Source organism: Lates calcarifer, linkage group LG11, assembly GCF_001640805.2.
Source record: "Lates calcarifer isolate ASB-BC8 linkage group LG11, TLL_Latcal_v3, whole genome shotgun sequence".
In the NCBI taxonomy this organism is placed as follows: domain Eukaryota; kingdom Metazoa; phylum Chordata; class Actinopteri; family Centropomidae; genus Lates; species Lates calcarifer.
Window position 1 is genome coordinate 5,870,019 of NC_066843.1, and position 13,771 is coordinate 5,883,789.

General features: G+C 43.7%; 1 protein-coding gene across 1 annotated transcript; it reads left to right on the forward strand.

Annotated features, from left to right (window-relative positions):
• The first annotated feature begins 696 nt into the window (after positions 1-696).
• ezh1 (enhancer of zeste 1 polycomb repressive complex 2 subunit) lies at positions 697-13,771 on the forward strand. Its single transcript, XM_018702298.2, is given in 21 exon segments — positions 697-1,296; positions 2,399-2,582; positions 2,758-2,883; positions 3,419-3,541; positions 4,110-4,227; positions 4,411-4,629; positions 5,277-5,379; positions 5,647-5,749; positions 5,751-5,811; positions 5,905-5,996; positions 6,082-6,244; positions 7,509-7,693; positions 9,487-9,578; positions 9,844-9,872; positions 9,986-10,111; positions 11,251-11,429; positions 11,536-11,631; positions 11,748-11,829; positions 11,934-12,014; positions 12,125-12,209; positions 12,355-13,771. Coding segments are annotated over 20 exon segments (2,304 nt in total). The 5' UTR covers positions 697-1,296; positions 2,399-2,402; the 3' UTR covers positions 12,416-13,771.

A 13,771-nucleotide genomic window follows, 5' to 3' on the forward strand; every position in this document is an offset into this window, starting at 1 on the left:
TTAATTACATAAACAGATAGTTGACCCAGTAGCAGGTCATTGTGAACTAGTCAAGTCAAGTCAGGCTGTAAAGCTAGATAACATGTGCACTATTGATCTGATACCAGTTTACATGTGGTTTGTTATCCAGATTTAGCCCTCCCCCTGTGTGACGTTTATGAACTTTCCACATTAGATAGATTTCACCATATGTGCAAACACTTACAATGAGCTGTTTTTCACAGGAGTTAATATATCTCGTCTCTAAATTGTGGGCTGAAGTAATTCTGCCTGTGCTGCTGCAGACAAGGTTGATAAATGCAAATAAAAACATTTGTCTTTGTCGTGTTTTCAACTTGAGTTCCCCTCAATTTGTATTTTACGTGAAGTACGTGACAGCATCAGTGGCCTGAGGACCTTCATCCAGCCCTCGCTCTCTTAACGGCGGCTGAAATGTGTCGGGCACTCCCTGGAGGAGGAAAACAGAACAACAACTGGACATGTTTTCCATCCGACAGACTGGGGTCCATTGGAATGTTGGGAAACTGTGGGCTAGTTATAAACATTTTACTGATCGGTTTTAATTCTCATAAAATAGCGCCGTTTATTACAACAACAGTCTACGTCTTCAAGGGAAATACGCCTCTTACTTGAATTTTCCGGTTTTGTGAGTCGTCTTGCTATTTAAAACAAAAATCACATTTAATATTCTGGTGGTATTTTTTTTTATTCAGTTATGGTGTCTGTTTTACACAGTTTTCCTACTATATGTTCACTTGCTCCTATAATGTAGACTACTGCCGTGAATAAGCTTGGGGGGGATTTTTTCTAACACTGCATTTATATTCCGACCAAAACCCACAGAGTGTTACCCTCTCACGCATTTAGATGGCGATCTAGCACTCTGGACAGTTGCATCAGTTCCTGTGTGTGCGTGTAAATGGCCGTGCGGTGGCTGCTCCACGCTACTTTTTATTCCCAGGACGCAGAATAGTAATAAATCCTCCTCTGCTAGGAAAAGGCTGTGATCATAATAAAGACGTCACCCTCCTGCTCGGGTTGGCTCAACCAAGCCAAGTGCGCAGCTATTTGTAAGCTACAACAACAACCACCACCACCAGCACCATGCCCATGGATAACGTAGGGATTTCTATGAGATCCCCTCGCCGTGCGGAGACGATATCTGCGTCAGATCCATAGTAAATACAGCCTTTTTAATTGCTCCGGATCTCTCCACTAGAAAAAAAATCAGAGAGGGACTTGATCGCGTTGCAGGCTCTTGTCGCAACAAATAGGACGCAAGACGTGGATTTGAAGGTATTTAATAACTGCGACACTGGATGTAGAGGTAGACGTGCACACGGGGTCCGCTACAATAATGTGTTGGCATTGCGGTGCTCGGTGCGCACGTCTTTAAAGTGTTCCACATTTAAATGGATACTGCGTAGCTGTGTTTGCACGGGGTTGCAGCTTCAGGACGTAGCGCACTTCATAGCTGTGGCTGAAACGTGTGCACGACTCGTAGTCCAGAGGAAAGGGGTTAACAAAAACACACGGTGGCAGTTTCCTGCGCCCAGTTTTGCTTTCCTATTTGTTTTTGATCGTGTTATAGCTCAGACGGTGAAGTTGGTGTTCGCTAGATTGATTATGAAACACGTAAAAACTGTACTACGCACTTTTTATGCTCCGCTTCATATTGGTTTTTCTGAAGAGGCACGCCCACTCCTGAGCAATGTGGATGCCCCCGTGCTGTTAGATCCACACACACACACACACTTTATTTATACATGTGCACATTATCAGTTGTTTTGTTTATTATTTGATGAGTTGCAGCCTAAGAGATGAAGGAGTTAAAGCCAATCTACCCTGAACAGTTTAAAGCACCCGTGTGGAAGGTTTTTTTTTTTTTTTTTCATGAGATGTCAATTTTGTTTTGCCAGCAGAGGGGGGCGCTCTTTGAAATAGACAGTTAGAGTAAAAGGGGAAGTTTTATGTCTATGGGTCAGAGAGGGGGGAGTATACAGTACTTAGTGTATGTAGTAACAAGACTTAAATAGTAATTTAACAGCAAATTATAGAAAGGGACTAAGTTCATTACATCCAAAAGAAGGTTTAATCGAAAATGTCTTCCAGACTATAACTAAGTCCAGTTGCTTTCGATTAAACCTTCTTTTGGATAACTATGACCTGGATGAATGAGAATATTCACAGAAAAGTTCATTACAAAAATTATCTGCATATCAATACCTATTAGTTGTATCATAATATAATTATCATAATAGAATAGGTGGTGGAATCAGCCATAAACTGACTACACACTTTGTAAAGCCTTGTTTTATTCTAATATTATCTCTGGATAGTGTTCCTATCTAGTCCAGGTGCATCCTGTGATACATGTAGGATCTCTGTCTTTTTAAAGAGTCATGGAGGAAACAGCTGCTGCAGACCCAGCCCCTGGCACTGGTGTTGCCCCACCAACCCCGAGACCTCAGCCCTCTTCCTTTGTCCCCTCCCGCAGCCTGCTGGAGTGGAGACGGAGGGTCAAGTCAGAATACATGCGCCTTCGCCAATTAAAACGCCTTAAAAAAGCAGAGGAGGTCAAGGTGGGTCAAGTCAGTTGTTGACAGTCATTCAGTTTGTGCAAGTGTACTGTATTTGTGGTGTGGGGGGATTTGCGGGGGGGCTAATGGTAGGTGTGTGTTTTACCTGCTGCACTCACTGTGTGTGTGTTCATGCTCAGTGCATGTGTGACACACTCTTTGTTCTGTTTGTCTCTAGACCCTTTTCATGGCCAACAGACAGAAGATTGAGCAGCAGACAAATCTCCTGAACACAGAGTGGTCCAAGCTCAGGATTCAGTCTATGCCTTTGTCAACGTCTAGTGGAGCTACGGCCAGCAAGAAGGTGCGTGTTTATGTGTGTGTGGTGTGTGCTAAAGAGGGTAAAATAATGTCTCTTGCTTCATAAAATTTTACATGCCATCCTCTCCACTGTCCAGCTCTGTCCTCATAATCCTGTCCAGCTGCTGTGGCTCAACTAGTTATCCTGTCTATTATTATTGTGTGAACATGTTCTCATGTTCATCATGTTGAGTCCTCTTCACCAGCCCCATTGTTCTGCTCTGATTACCACCTGGCTGTCAGGTGTTACTAAAATGTTTCAAGACAAAGCTGTGTGCCAGAAATGGATCACATAGCAGCCTAACAGTGGTCTGTGACCCCGTGGGAGCTCATAATACAGAGAGCCTTAGGGCATAACAGCGTCTCTCTCTTCCCACGTGCTGTCAGGGTCTGCTATATTGTGTTTACTGGGTTTACTTTCTCTCCTTGGGGGGTCGTGCAGCATGTGTATTCAATTACATTGTTATGAAATCGCCCAATAATGCTGAGGATTGTTCTAGTATCTGGTCATCCCCAAACCACGCATGGTTCTCTTACAGATGTGCACAGTGGAGTTTGGATTTCCAGGATTCAAAGCTCAAGCCATTGCCATGAGACCGCTGTCAACAGTGGCAGGAATCCCCTTCATGTACTCCTGGTCTCCTCTGCAGCACAACTTCATGGTACGAAATAAATCGCATTGTGTTGTTGGTAATGTAATTACACTGTTGTTACAGGTGCAGAGCACGCTGTGTGTAATATTTCACTCATCCACCTGATTCCAGTTTAGAAGATTTTCATGTGTGCTGTAGAAATGGACATGTTCCCCCGTCCTGATTAGCTGATTAAATTCTTTGTTCATGGAACATCTAAAACAGTCATCAAGATACGTCATCAAACTAAAATCAAGGCCATTTCCCCATTGTTCCACAAAGGCTTTATTTTGAAAATACACATAATTTTCATCTGCAAAAGGTCACAGAACAGAAAGTTTCGCACACTGTTCTTGCAACACAACATGGTTTGTATTTATTTTGTTCCCAGTCCATTTTGTGCACGTTTGTTGGACTGTAAAATGCCCTTAAGCAGGACCAAGTGAACAGTTTGTGAACTGCTTGCTGTAGACTAGCGTGAATCTTTCTTACTGACGTTTTCATCTGCAGCCCCTCAGAAGTAACACAGGTGGTCAGGTGACAGGCAGCACCAGTCAGTTTCAAACCTGTCTTATTGATGAGAGTTTTTGCATCCTAGGTGGAGGATGAGACCTTCCTTCACAACATCCCCTACATGGGCGACGAGGTACTGGAACAGGACGAGGCCTTCCTAGAGGAACTCATCGACAACTATGATGGTGTCCATGGCGACAGAGGTGTGTGTCCCATCAAGTTATCCTCATAGATGCCTTTGTCCAGTCCTTATTTTTTATATAATGGTACTTGGGTTTATTATATGCTAATGATGCAGTTAAAGTCATAATTTATTATTTCTGGAAAGATATTTAAGGTTTAAGGTTGGTGTTGACATTCATTCTGACATGCTGTTTGTGGCCCAGAGGGTGGGTTCATCAGTGATGAGATCTTTAAAGAGCTGGTGGAGGCCCTGAGCCAGTACTCTGACCACGAGGAGGAGGAAGAGGAGGAAGCGGTGGTGGAGGCAGCGGGGAAGAAGGAGGAGGAAAGAGTGATGAGGAGGAGCTCGGTGGAGGGTTCAGAAGAGACCAAAGCTGGGAGTGTGGCGTTCATCAGGAGGAAGAGGAGGAGCACAACAGAGGGTGAGCAAGTCTTGCGCATTCAGACTTTGCCCTGCGAGAGAACAAGAGGGCTGCAGCGTGAACAAGGCCGGTACTGTTCATCTCATTACACTGTACAGCTGCCACAAGGTCGCCCTGCCACCACAGCTCTCAAGCTGGCATTGTTTACTTTAAAGCTGCCTCTGTGTCCCTGCATGGGCACTGTGTGTGTGTGTGGGGGGGGGGGGGGGAACCTGTTTATCCATGACACTGATATAGCCCAGCTCTTATTACAGAACTTAATGACTTCTTGTACCAGGCTTTATGGGAAACTAGGCTGTACACACACTCTGCCAACACTTAGTGATAGTGAAATGGAAGCACACCTGGGCACACAGTCATTCAGCTACTGGTACACAAACACATGCATGGCTGAAGGGTCCATGAATAAAAGATACTGAAAAGAGACAATTACACCTTACAGAATATTCAGAGAGACCTGTTTTCAGAGCATGTTATTGCTAACTGGCCTTGAGAATTGGAATTTTGTTCCGTTGCAAAATGTTTAAAAGAACATATTGCATAAGCTTTATTTGTGAATGTGAATCAAAACTTGATATGCGGATGAAACAGGGTTATTTGTAGAACAAACTCTGTTCACTGTCTCTCTTTCTCTCTCTCTCCCAAAGTGAGGGACTTGTGCGGCAGCAAGAAGATCCCCAACGATAAGATATTTACAGCCATTGCCTCTATGTTCCCCTACAAGGGCACCACGGAGGAGCTGAAGGAAAAGTAAGAAAAAGTGTAGTGAAACCGGGGAACTGTGTGCACAATGCAGAACACGCCGTTGCTTAGTGTTCACCATGGAGACGCAAGCTGTCAGGGAGGAAAGTAATAATGGTGGCTCCCTCTCAGGCTCTCTGACTCAAAGGAGCAGTTGCATCAGCATCTGAAAGAGCTTTTACTCAGAAAGAAACATGTACGACTTCACCCAGCACCAACTTCAAAATGAGCATACTAATACAGTGGCGCTAAAACTTTTTCCTGTCACCTCTGCAGGTATAAGGACCTCTTGGAGCCCCCCAGTCCAGTGAAGCTGCCCCCGCTTTGCACCCCCAACCTGGACGGACCTTTTGCTAAGTCCGTGCAGCGGGAGCAGTCAGTTACACTCCTTCCACACGCTCTTCTGCAGACGTTGCTTCAAATACGACTGTTTCCTCCACCGTAATGGCTTGATTTCTATTTTCTTTATTGCGAACTACTAACTACCTGATACATAACAGAGAGTCAGACTGTCCTTGTTTTCTTTTCATGAAGCTTTTCATGCTACACCCAATGTTTACAAGAGGAAGAGTAAGGAGATCCGCATGGAGACTGAACCGTGTGGTGTAGACTGCTTTCTGTTACAGGTATGCCAGTCTCACAATTATGTAACCTCTCCATTCATTCTGTATTGGCTATATCTTGTTGTTTGCTCTTTGTTGTTTTTCCCAGAAAGGGGCGAAAGAGTTCGTGGATCAGAACATGTTGCGGTCGCAGAGGTCTCGGAGACGAAGGAGGCAGCAGCGTCCCACCAGCTCCAGCTGTCCTGGACCATCTGGGACTGCTGAGGAGGGCAAAGAGGGTGACAGTGACCACGAGACCACCTCCTCCTCAGGTAGGACTCACAAGATCTCACAGGAACAGGGTTTGGGGCTGCTTTTGCAACCACCTGGTGCTTTTTTCTAGACATGACAGGTAAGCAAGCAATGGAGACAGGTTTTTGTTTATCTTCAGATTTCTTATTTTGTTAGTTTTGTAGTTTGACTTAACATCACTATTGTATTAAACAATGCATTGTTTATTATAACAGATGTTTAGTTCTATTAATTGAGGCTGTGTGCTCTTCTATTTTCCATACAGCATGGGCACAGTTATTTTTGTATTACAGAGACTCTGAGTCACTGTATGACTGTGTGAGTGGATGCATCATTTACCATAACTTCCCCTAAATTCCCCCTTTCTGGAACACCCGTCTGGCCTGACTGCAGCTCTTCAGAAAAGTGAAATTTGGCTGGAGATGATAGCCTTCAAGTCATATCCTGCTCCCTCCTCTGTCTCCCCTCTTCCATCCCCTCTCAATATCAGCTCTTTCTTGCCAAGCAAAATAAACCAACCATTAGTTTTGCATGCTTCAGCCCCAACATAAACACTTTGTTCCCTCTCCCCCTATTCCTACTGTGGTTTTTTTCTCTCTCTTTTTTTGTAATTTCTATTGACTTCATCATGTGGAGAGCAGCGGGAGAGAAATAAGAACAATCTCCTCTGGCTCTTTACCCCCCACACCCCTTCGCCTCCACAGAGCTTTCAGGTTGTTGTTCATCAACATTAATGCCTCACTGGAAGTCTCTGTTAGTTTTGGGAACCACTCATGCTCAGCCAGTGACTCAGCAGACTCTCTCACACGTGTTGAGATAATGTGGAAAAAACAGATTGTTGAACAGATTAATAAAGATACTCAGTGCTGGAGCATGTGGCCACAGCAATGCTGCATTCAGCCTGTTGCCAAGCAACATTCGGCTCTCTGCCTTGAGATGTGGGTGTGCAAGCATCAGTCTTGAATATCCAGAAGGCTAAATCAAAGCCCATGTTCCATTGTGTATGTGTGTGTGTGCATCCATATACACAAAAATTGCATCCAGAAATAACAGTGTGTGTCTATGTAGGGTAGCAAGAGTGGGGTTTGTGTGTGTGGGTATGTGTGTGTGTGTGGTGTGTGTGTGTGTGTGTGTGTGCAGATAAAAAGCTGTCAAAAGCATTTTGCCAAGACTAAGTATTAGAAAAGTGAAATATGAAGCAAACTTTCTGCCAGGGGCAGTTAGTCAGCAATACTCAAGTGTGTTTCTCTGTGTGTGTATCTGGATGCATTGCATGTGAAACAGAGGGGAATTCACGATGCCAGACTCCCACCAAGCTGCGTACAGGGGATGATGATGGGGAGCAGCAAGCGTGCTGTGTGGTCCAGTGGAGCGGGGCGGAGGAGTCGCTGTTCAGGGTGCTACACGGCACGTACTTCAACAACTTCTGCTCCATCGCACGCCTCATCGGTACCAAGAACTGCAAGGAGGTGAACTGTTCATACGTTTTACAATTTTCCCCATCTCAGCATGTTTCCTGTGCCACTGTAAGCAGAATATACTGCGCTTACCTTTGCTGTATTCATTCATCTTGCTGCCCACAAATTCAGTTTTTTAAAGTTGCCAAATATGGTATTTTACCATCACAACCATCAAATTTCCTTAAGAGTACCCCACTGATTTAGCATAGTGCTTCTATAACATTGTTGGATTCTCAGTTGAAAAATCTGTATCAGTTATCATCTTTATTATTCCACACATTCTCCTTCCTTGTCAAAACCAGGCACCTACATTACCCACAATGCGACTCAACTGTCAAAACTTACGTGTGTTTTACTAATAGCAGCTAAAATAGTCTCGAGCCACTAGCCTCAGGCAGAGATAAGGAGCAGGCTACAGAGGTCTCACTTCTTCTCTAACTCCACACCTCCAGATTTTTACCATTTTCTTGCAATCTTCAGTCCCAACCAAGAATAACTCAAGTGGCATCACTTGAGGCAAAGACTTTGTGTAGCGCCCTCTGGAGCCACAAAGTGCTTTATACAACTATTTTCACATAGGCAGTAGTTCTCTCTTCGACCAGAAAACACACTTTGATGTGTAAAACCGGCAAAGTTCCACTTTAAAAATGCCAGATGCTGGAGTGAGAAAAAGACTGGACATGGATTTAAAAAAAAATTTTAACGCCTCAGTAGAACAGAAAAGAAAAAGAATTCGCATAAAACAAGACCATAGAAATAGAATGGTGACAAATAGGAAAAAGAGGCAGGAGGATTTATGAGAAATTAGGTATTAATTTTTGAGAGAAAGCACTAACAGTAAAAGTCCCACAAGTGTGAGTTTCAAGCTATGTCATCTGTTGCTCACTAGCTACATTCGCAATGCAATGTAGTTTTAAATGTTAAACAATGAACTATGACTAATACTTTCTGAAACTGATGCATAGTTTTGAAATAAAGAAGAAAACATACTTATGTTGCTGATTTCTGTTGCATTTGCGTCAGTGCAAGTGTAATAACACATGCATCCTGTTCCTGTGGTTTTATGGTGTGGATAATTGGGCTGACTACAGAGAGAATGGCATGTGGCACCATAAACAGGGATGCTTACCAGATGTAATGTCTCTCATATACTCTCATGATGCAGTCATTCAAGCTTAGACATTCCCACACTTATATCAGTTGAGCATGATGTCAGCTGTGCATGAGAAGACTGACAAAATATTATGTTTTTAAAAAGTTTTTTGCACACCCAATAAACAACAGGTAAAACAAATCTTGATTTATCTGGGACACTTTGAAGCAGCCTCGCCCCTTTACATCCAACCCTTACAGTGCCTCTTGTCCCACAGCCAGACGAGTCCAGAGTCTGTACTAGCCTGTCTGTCACAGCCCCATATCCAGAGGGCCCTGCCCACCACTTAATCGAGTGGAAATACTAAAAGCAGCTGCATTATTATGTATGTCTGTGTCCTAGGGAAGAGGCCAAATCCGGGTTTTGGCAGCCAGAAGTGGTTTGAGTGTGTGTATGTGTGTACACACAGATGTATTTGTATGTTTGGCCTCTGCAGTGGAGTTTTGATAGCAGGGGATAGACTGTGTGTGTGGGGGGGGCAGGACGTTCTGTGGCGTAATCGATGTACTTTTCAGCTTGAGCAGCACTACATTACACAACATAATTAGGCTGAAGAGAACAGAATTTCCTCACAGTAGTGTACATTTGGGCTAAAAAATCTCCACGTGTTGTTGTTGTTCATGTCATTTTTATTTCTCCCACCTCCCAGGTGTACGAGTTTGCAGTGAAGGAGGTCCTGATCCATCGTGTTCCTCTGGAGGATGGAGGCATCTCCCCCCAGAAGAAGAAAAGGAAACACAGGCAGGATATCACCAGTTATTCTCCCTCTCTTGCTGAATGATGGAAACATGATCTCTTGCAAAAGGCAGCTTGGCCTTCAGTCAAACTGAATAGATGGAATAGAAGGTTAAAATGAACAAAGTCATGCAGATAAACACGTATCTCGCACTGTTGCATTCGTTTTAAAGCTGCATATGAGCCTCCTGTTGCATTTCAATTTTTGCGAAACAAGTTAGATGAGTTTTTAACAAAAAACCTGTTTCCTGTGTTTTGTTTGATTTGGCAGGTTATGGGCAAAGATTCAGCTAAAGAAAGGTACGTCCATCCCACAATAAAACATCACAGTATGACTATTACTACACTCTGCCCTCTGAAATACAATAGGACTTACTGTTCCATTCTGAAGCCTTTGTCCTCTGTTGCTCCAGATAACTCATCCAATCAGGTGTACAACTACCAACCATGTGACCATCCTGACCATCCATGCGACAGCTCCTGCCCATGTGTGATGACCCAGAATTTCTGCGAGAAGTTCTGTCAGTGCGAGCATGAGTGTGAGTGTCGTCTTTCTTATTTACCTCTGTCACCAGTTCCTCACATACTGTATGCTTTTTTTTTTCTTCAAACAAAAACACTTAAGTAGCCAGCTCTGCCCTGTGAAGCTAAAAGAAAACTGTTTGTCATCGTATTTTCCACTGGAAACTCTCAGTAGCTTTAAAACCCCTTTTTGCCAGGCCACAATCGAGCAGGGCAGCAGAATGTAAAACGATTTTGCAGTATTCTGGCAGCAGTCAGAGGAGAAGCTGTCCTCTAGCGGGGATAGGTGGGTGTCTGTTTAACACAGAGCTGCGTTCACAATGAGGCATTCGCTGCAGCAGCAATGACCCAGAACTGTGTTTTCCAAAATGGCCACATGGTGGAGGAATGCATTTTGTTTTCGCCCTCTGGAGAGTTAGAAAGGAGGATAAGACAAAGTAAACATTTTGTTATGGTTTGGAAAAGACGGTTTTGCCTCATTTGTTCATCAGTTGTGGTTCAGTCACCTTCTCTCCCTCCCCACTCTTCCTCCTCCTCACCCGACTGTTACCTCGCCTTTTCCCGTAGCAGTGGAGAGCTGGGGCCAAACAGGAAGCAGCCCCCGGGTGCACATGTGTGCGCTCTAAAGACTTGGAGAGAAATCAAAGGGATGTGACAGGCTCTGTGCCTGATATACAACATCATCTCCAGCATCAGTATGAGTCAGGCAGCCTTGGCTAAACAATGCTCGATGATACAGACACATAAAACCCACACAGGCTGGGAATGGGAGGTTAAAACGGCACAACAGGGCACAACAAATGCTGCCTGAAGCTCTTGTTACGGACAGTTTTTCCCCAAGCAGAGGCTGCTGGAAAGACATTTTGGTTATTCTTGCCTGATCCTCCGTTCATCTGCCCGGAGGGTGTTATGTTACACTCTGCAAAATTGTATTTAAGCATATCTGCCAGCAGAGGTCTCCGATGAGCTTCACAGCCATTACTCAACCATTGATCATCCCTGCTGCGAATGCATTTTGAGATGGAATTACTTATCATAATCATATTGTGTTCTGCCAAGTCATGTAATGTATTTCTGCATCACCACATGCAGTTTGCTCGTAAACCTGCTCAGTGTATTCCTTGTCTGAGCAGCTGCGTCTCCAAATGTTTTCCAGGCCAGAACCGCTTCCCAGGCTGCAGGTGTAAGACTCAGTGTAACACTAAACAGTGTCCCTGCTACCTGGCCGTGAGGGAGTGTGACCCAGATCTGTGCATGACCTGCGGAGCTGCAGACCACTGGGACAGCAAAGTGGTCTCCTGCAAAAACTGCAGCATCCAGCGAGGCCTAAAAAAGGTACACAAAGGACACTTGAAGGTCCTGATAATTAGCAGTTAAATATTTCTAATCTGTTACTCTGGACATAATGGGGTTTCACACTCACATGGTACCTCCTCTTTAGCACCTGCTGTTAGCTCCATCAGATGTCGCTGGGTGGGGTACCTTTATCAAAGAGCCTGTTCAGAAGAACGAGTTCATCTCAGAGTACTGTGGAGAGGCAAGTCCATGCATTTTAGTCAAATTAAAATGATTTTGTTCATGAGCTCTCAGCTTGATTGAAGTTTAGTACTTCCTAATAGTGTTTGTTATGAATATGTGTGTGTGCGTGAGCAGCTGATCTCTCAGGATGAGGCAGACCGACGTGGCAGGATCTATGACAAATACATGTCTAGCTTCCTTTTCAACTTGAACAATGGCAAGTACTCACTAATCTTTTATAGAAGGTTATAGGCCAGCCATGCAACTGTTACAGTATGTTAAGTAATCCTTAATGTACTCTGTGCATATGTTTCTCAGTAGACTTTGTTGTGGATGCCACACGAAAGGGGAACAAAATCCGCTTTGCAAATCATTCAGTTAATCCCAACTGCTACGCAAAAGGTGAGACTGCCTCAGTTTTTCTGCGGTGAAGTGTAGCGTGAATTTAGAAGTTTGTCTGTGGGGTGAAAAAAGTGTTTTGTTGGCTGATGTTTTGTGTGCTTCCATCTCAGTGGTAATGGTGAATGGAGACCATCGCATCGGAATCTTTGCCAAACGAGCTATTCTGCAAGGAGAGGAGCTCTTCTTTGACTACAGGTAGAGTCACAGACCTTTTTGTGACTCTCCATCTGCTTCAAAGTAAAATAAAAAAGAAAAACTAGCCTGCTGTACTTTGTGACTGAATTACTGCTATCTGCAGATAATGTGTACTAAGAGTCTTTACTTCATCTTTCTCCCACAGATACAGCCAAGCTGATGCCCTCAAATATGTGGGGATAGAGAGGGAGGTAGACATGACTTAGCTGCACCTGCTGCCTACCTCCATAACCTGTCCTTAACTCCTCAACCACCCCTCTAATGCTTCTGTCCCCTCTCTGCAGCGTCACATCTAGCTGACGACTTTCTATGAACAGTCACTGTCTCTGCCCTCTCTGCTGCACTTCCAAAAATAGGAAGGCCCTCCTCCCTGCTGTTTGCAGGCACTCCCACTCTGCAGACACCGTACCACCTCCTTCAGTGACAACCATCAGCTCTCCCCCCTCCTCATCTCTCCAGATCCACCCACCTACCTGCAAGACTGTATACGCCAAGCTTATGAAACTAAACTATTTAAAGTGGAAATACTATTAATCCACATTGCTTACTGCACCAAGAGGATCACACTTTTTCTTTTTTTTTCTCCATCTTGTCAAAGCAAAGAGGCTGCGATTATCCATCATACGGTGTGTTACTCTCTCAGCAGTTCTGTTACTGTACTTATAGACCGGCTTTTGTTTGACCTCTCAATACATAACGCAAGCTTTTTCATCGTACCTAATAATGATCAGTGAAAATGCATGTGCTGTCTCTTGGATAAACAAACCATTAAACATGTTAGCCACAGCATTAGCTTCAGCCAGATGCTGCTCCGTGCAGTCACTCAGTATTGTAGTGTGATGTTACCCTCTGGTTGTTCTTCGGGAGAACTTGACCGGGTACGTTCCTCTGTGAACCTTTTTCAGCGGCGAGCATCACCATCACATCTCCATGGTAAAATAAGCTATCGTGCATTTATATCATTGTTCTGCAAAAATAGGCAACCGGACGAGAAAACCGACTGACTGAATGTAACCTGTAGACGATGGTGAAGAGATCTCATCCCTCTTTTCATTTCACACATTAACCCATTCCGTTGGTACTCTGAGCAACATATGCGCACATCAAGCATTCATCATCATGTTTACATGATATTGAAGCCTTCACAATGTTGTGAAGGCAAGTAATTAATACACGAGTCACAGAGTAAATGTCTTCCTTTAAAAGTCGTATAAGTGCCAAATGATTCCACGCAGAAAAAGGCTCAAACAGAGTGGATGCTTTGCATAATAGACAGACGTGTGTTAAAGGTAACCCTTTCAAGGTTATAGCAATGGAAAAAGCAAAATTATCAGTGTTTTACCAAATATTAAAGTCCCCCACATGTGAATGTAAAATATCATTTATCATCTTTTATTTTTTTTTATATGTCCAGATTTGTTACTCAGTTTGTTTTTCATTTATAAAAACATTAAAGCCCACTTTGAAATGAGATCTTTCTCAATAGAGATGAACAAAATGGAGTTTACTGCTATGTACAGTGTATGCCTATAAAAATAAAAATTTAACTTTATACATTAAAA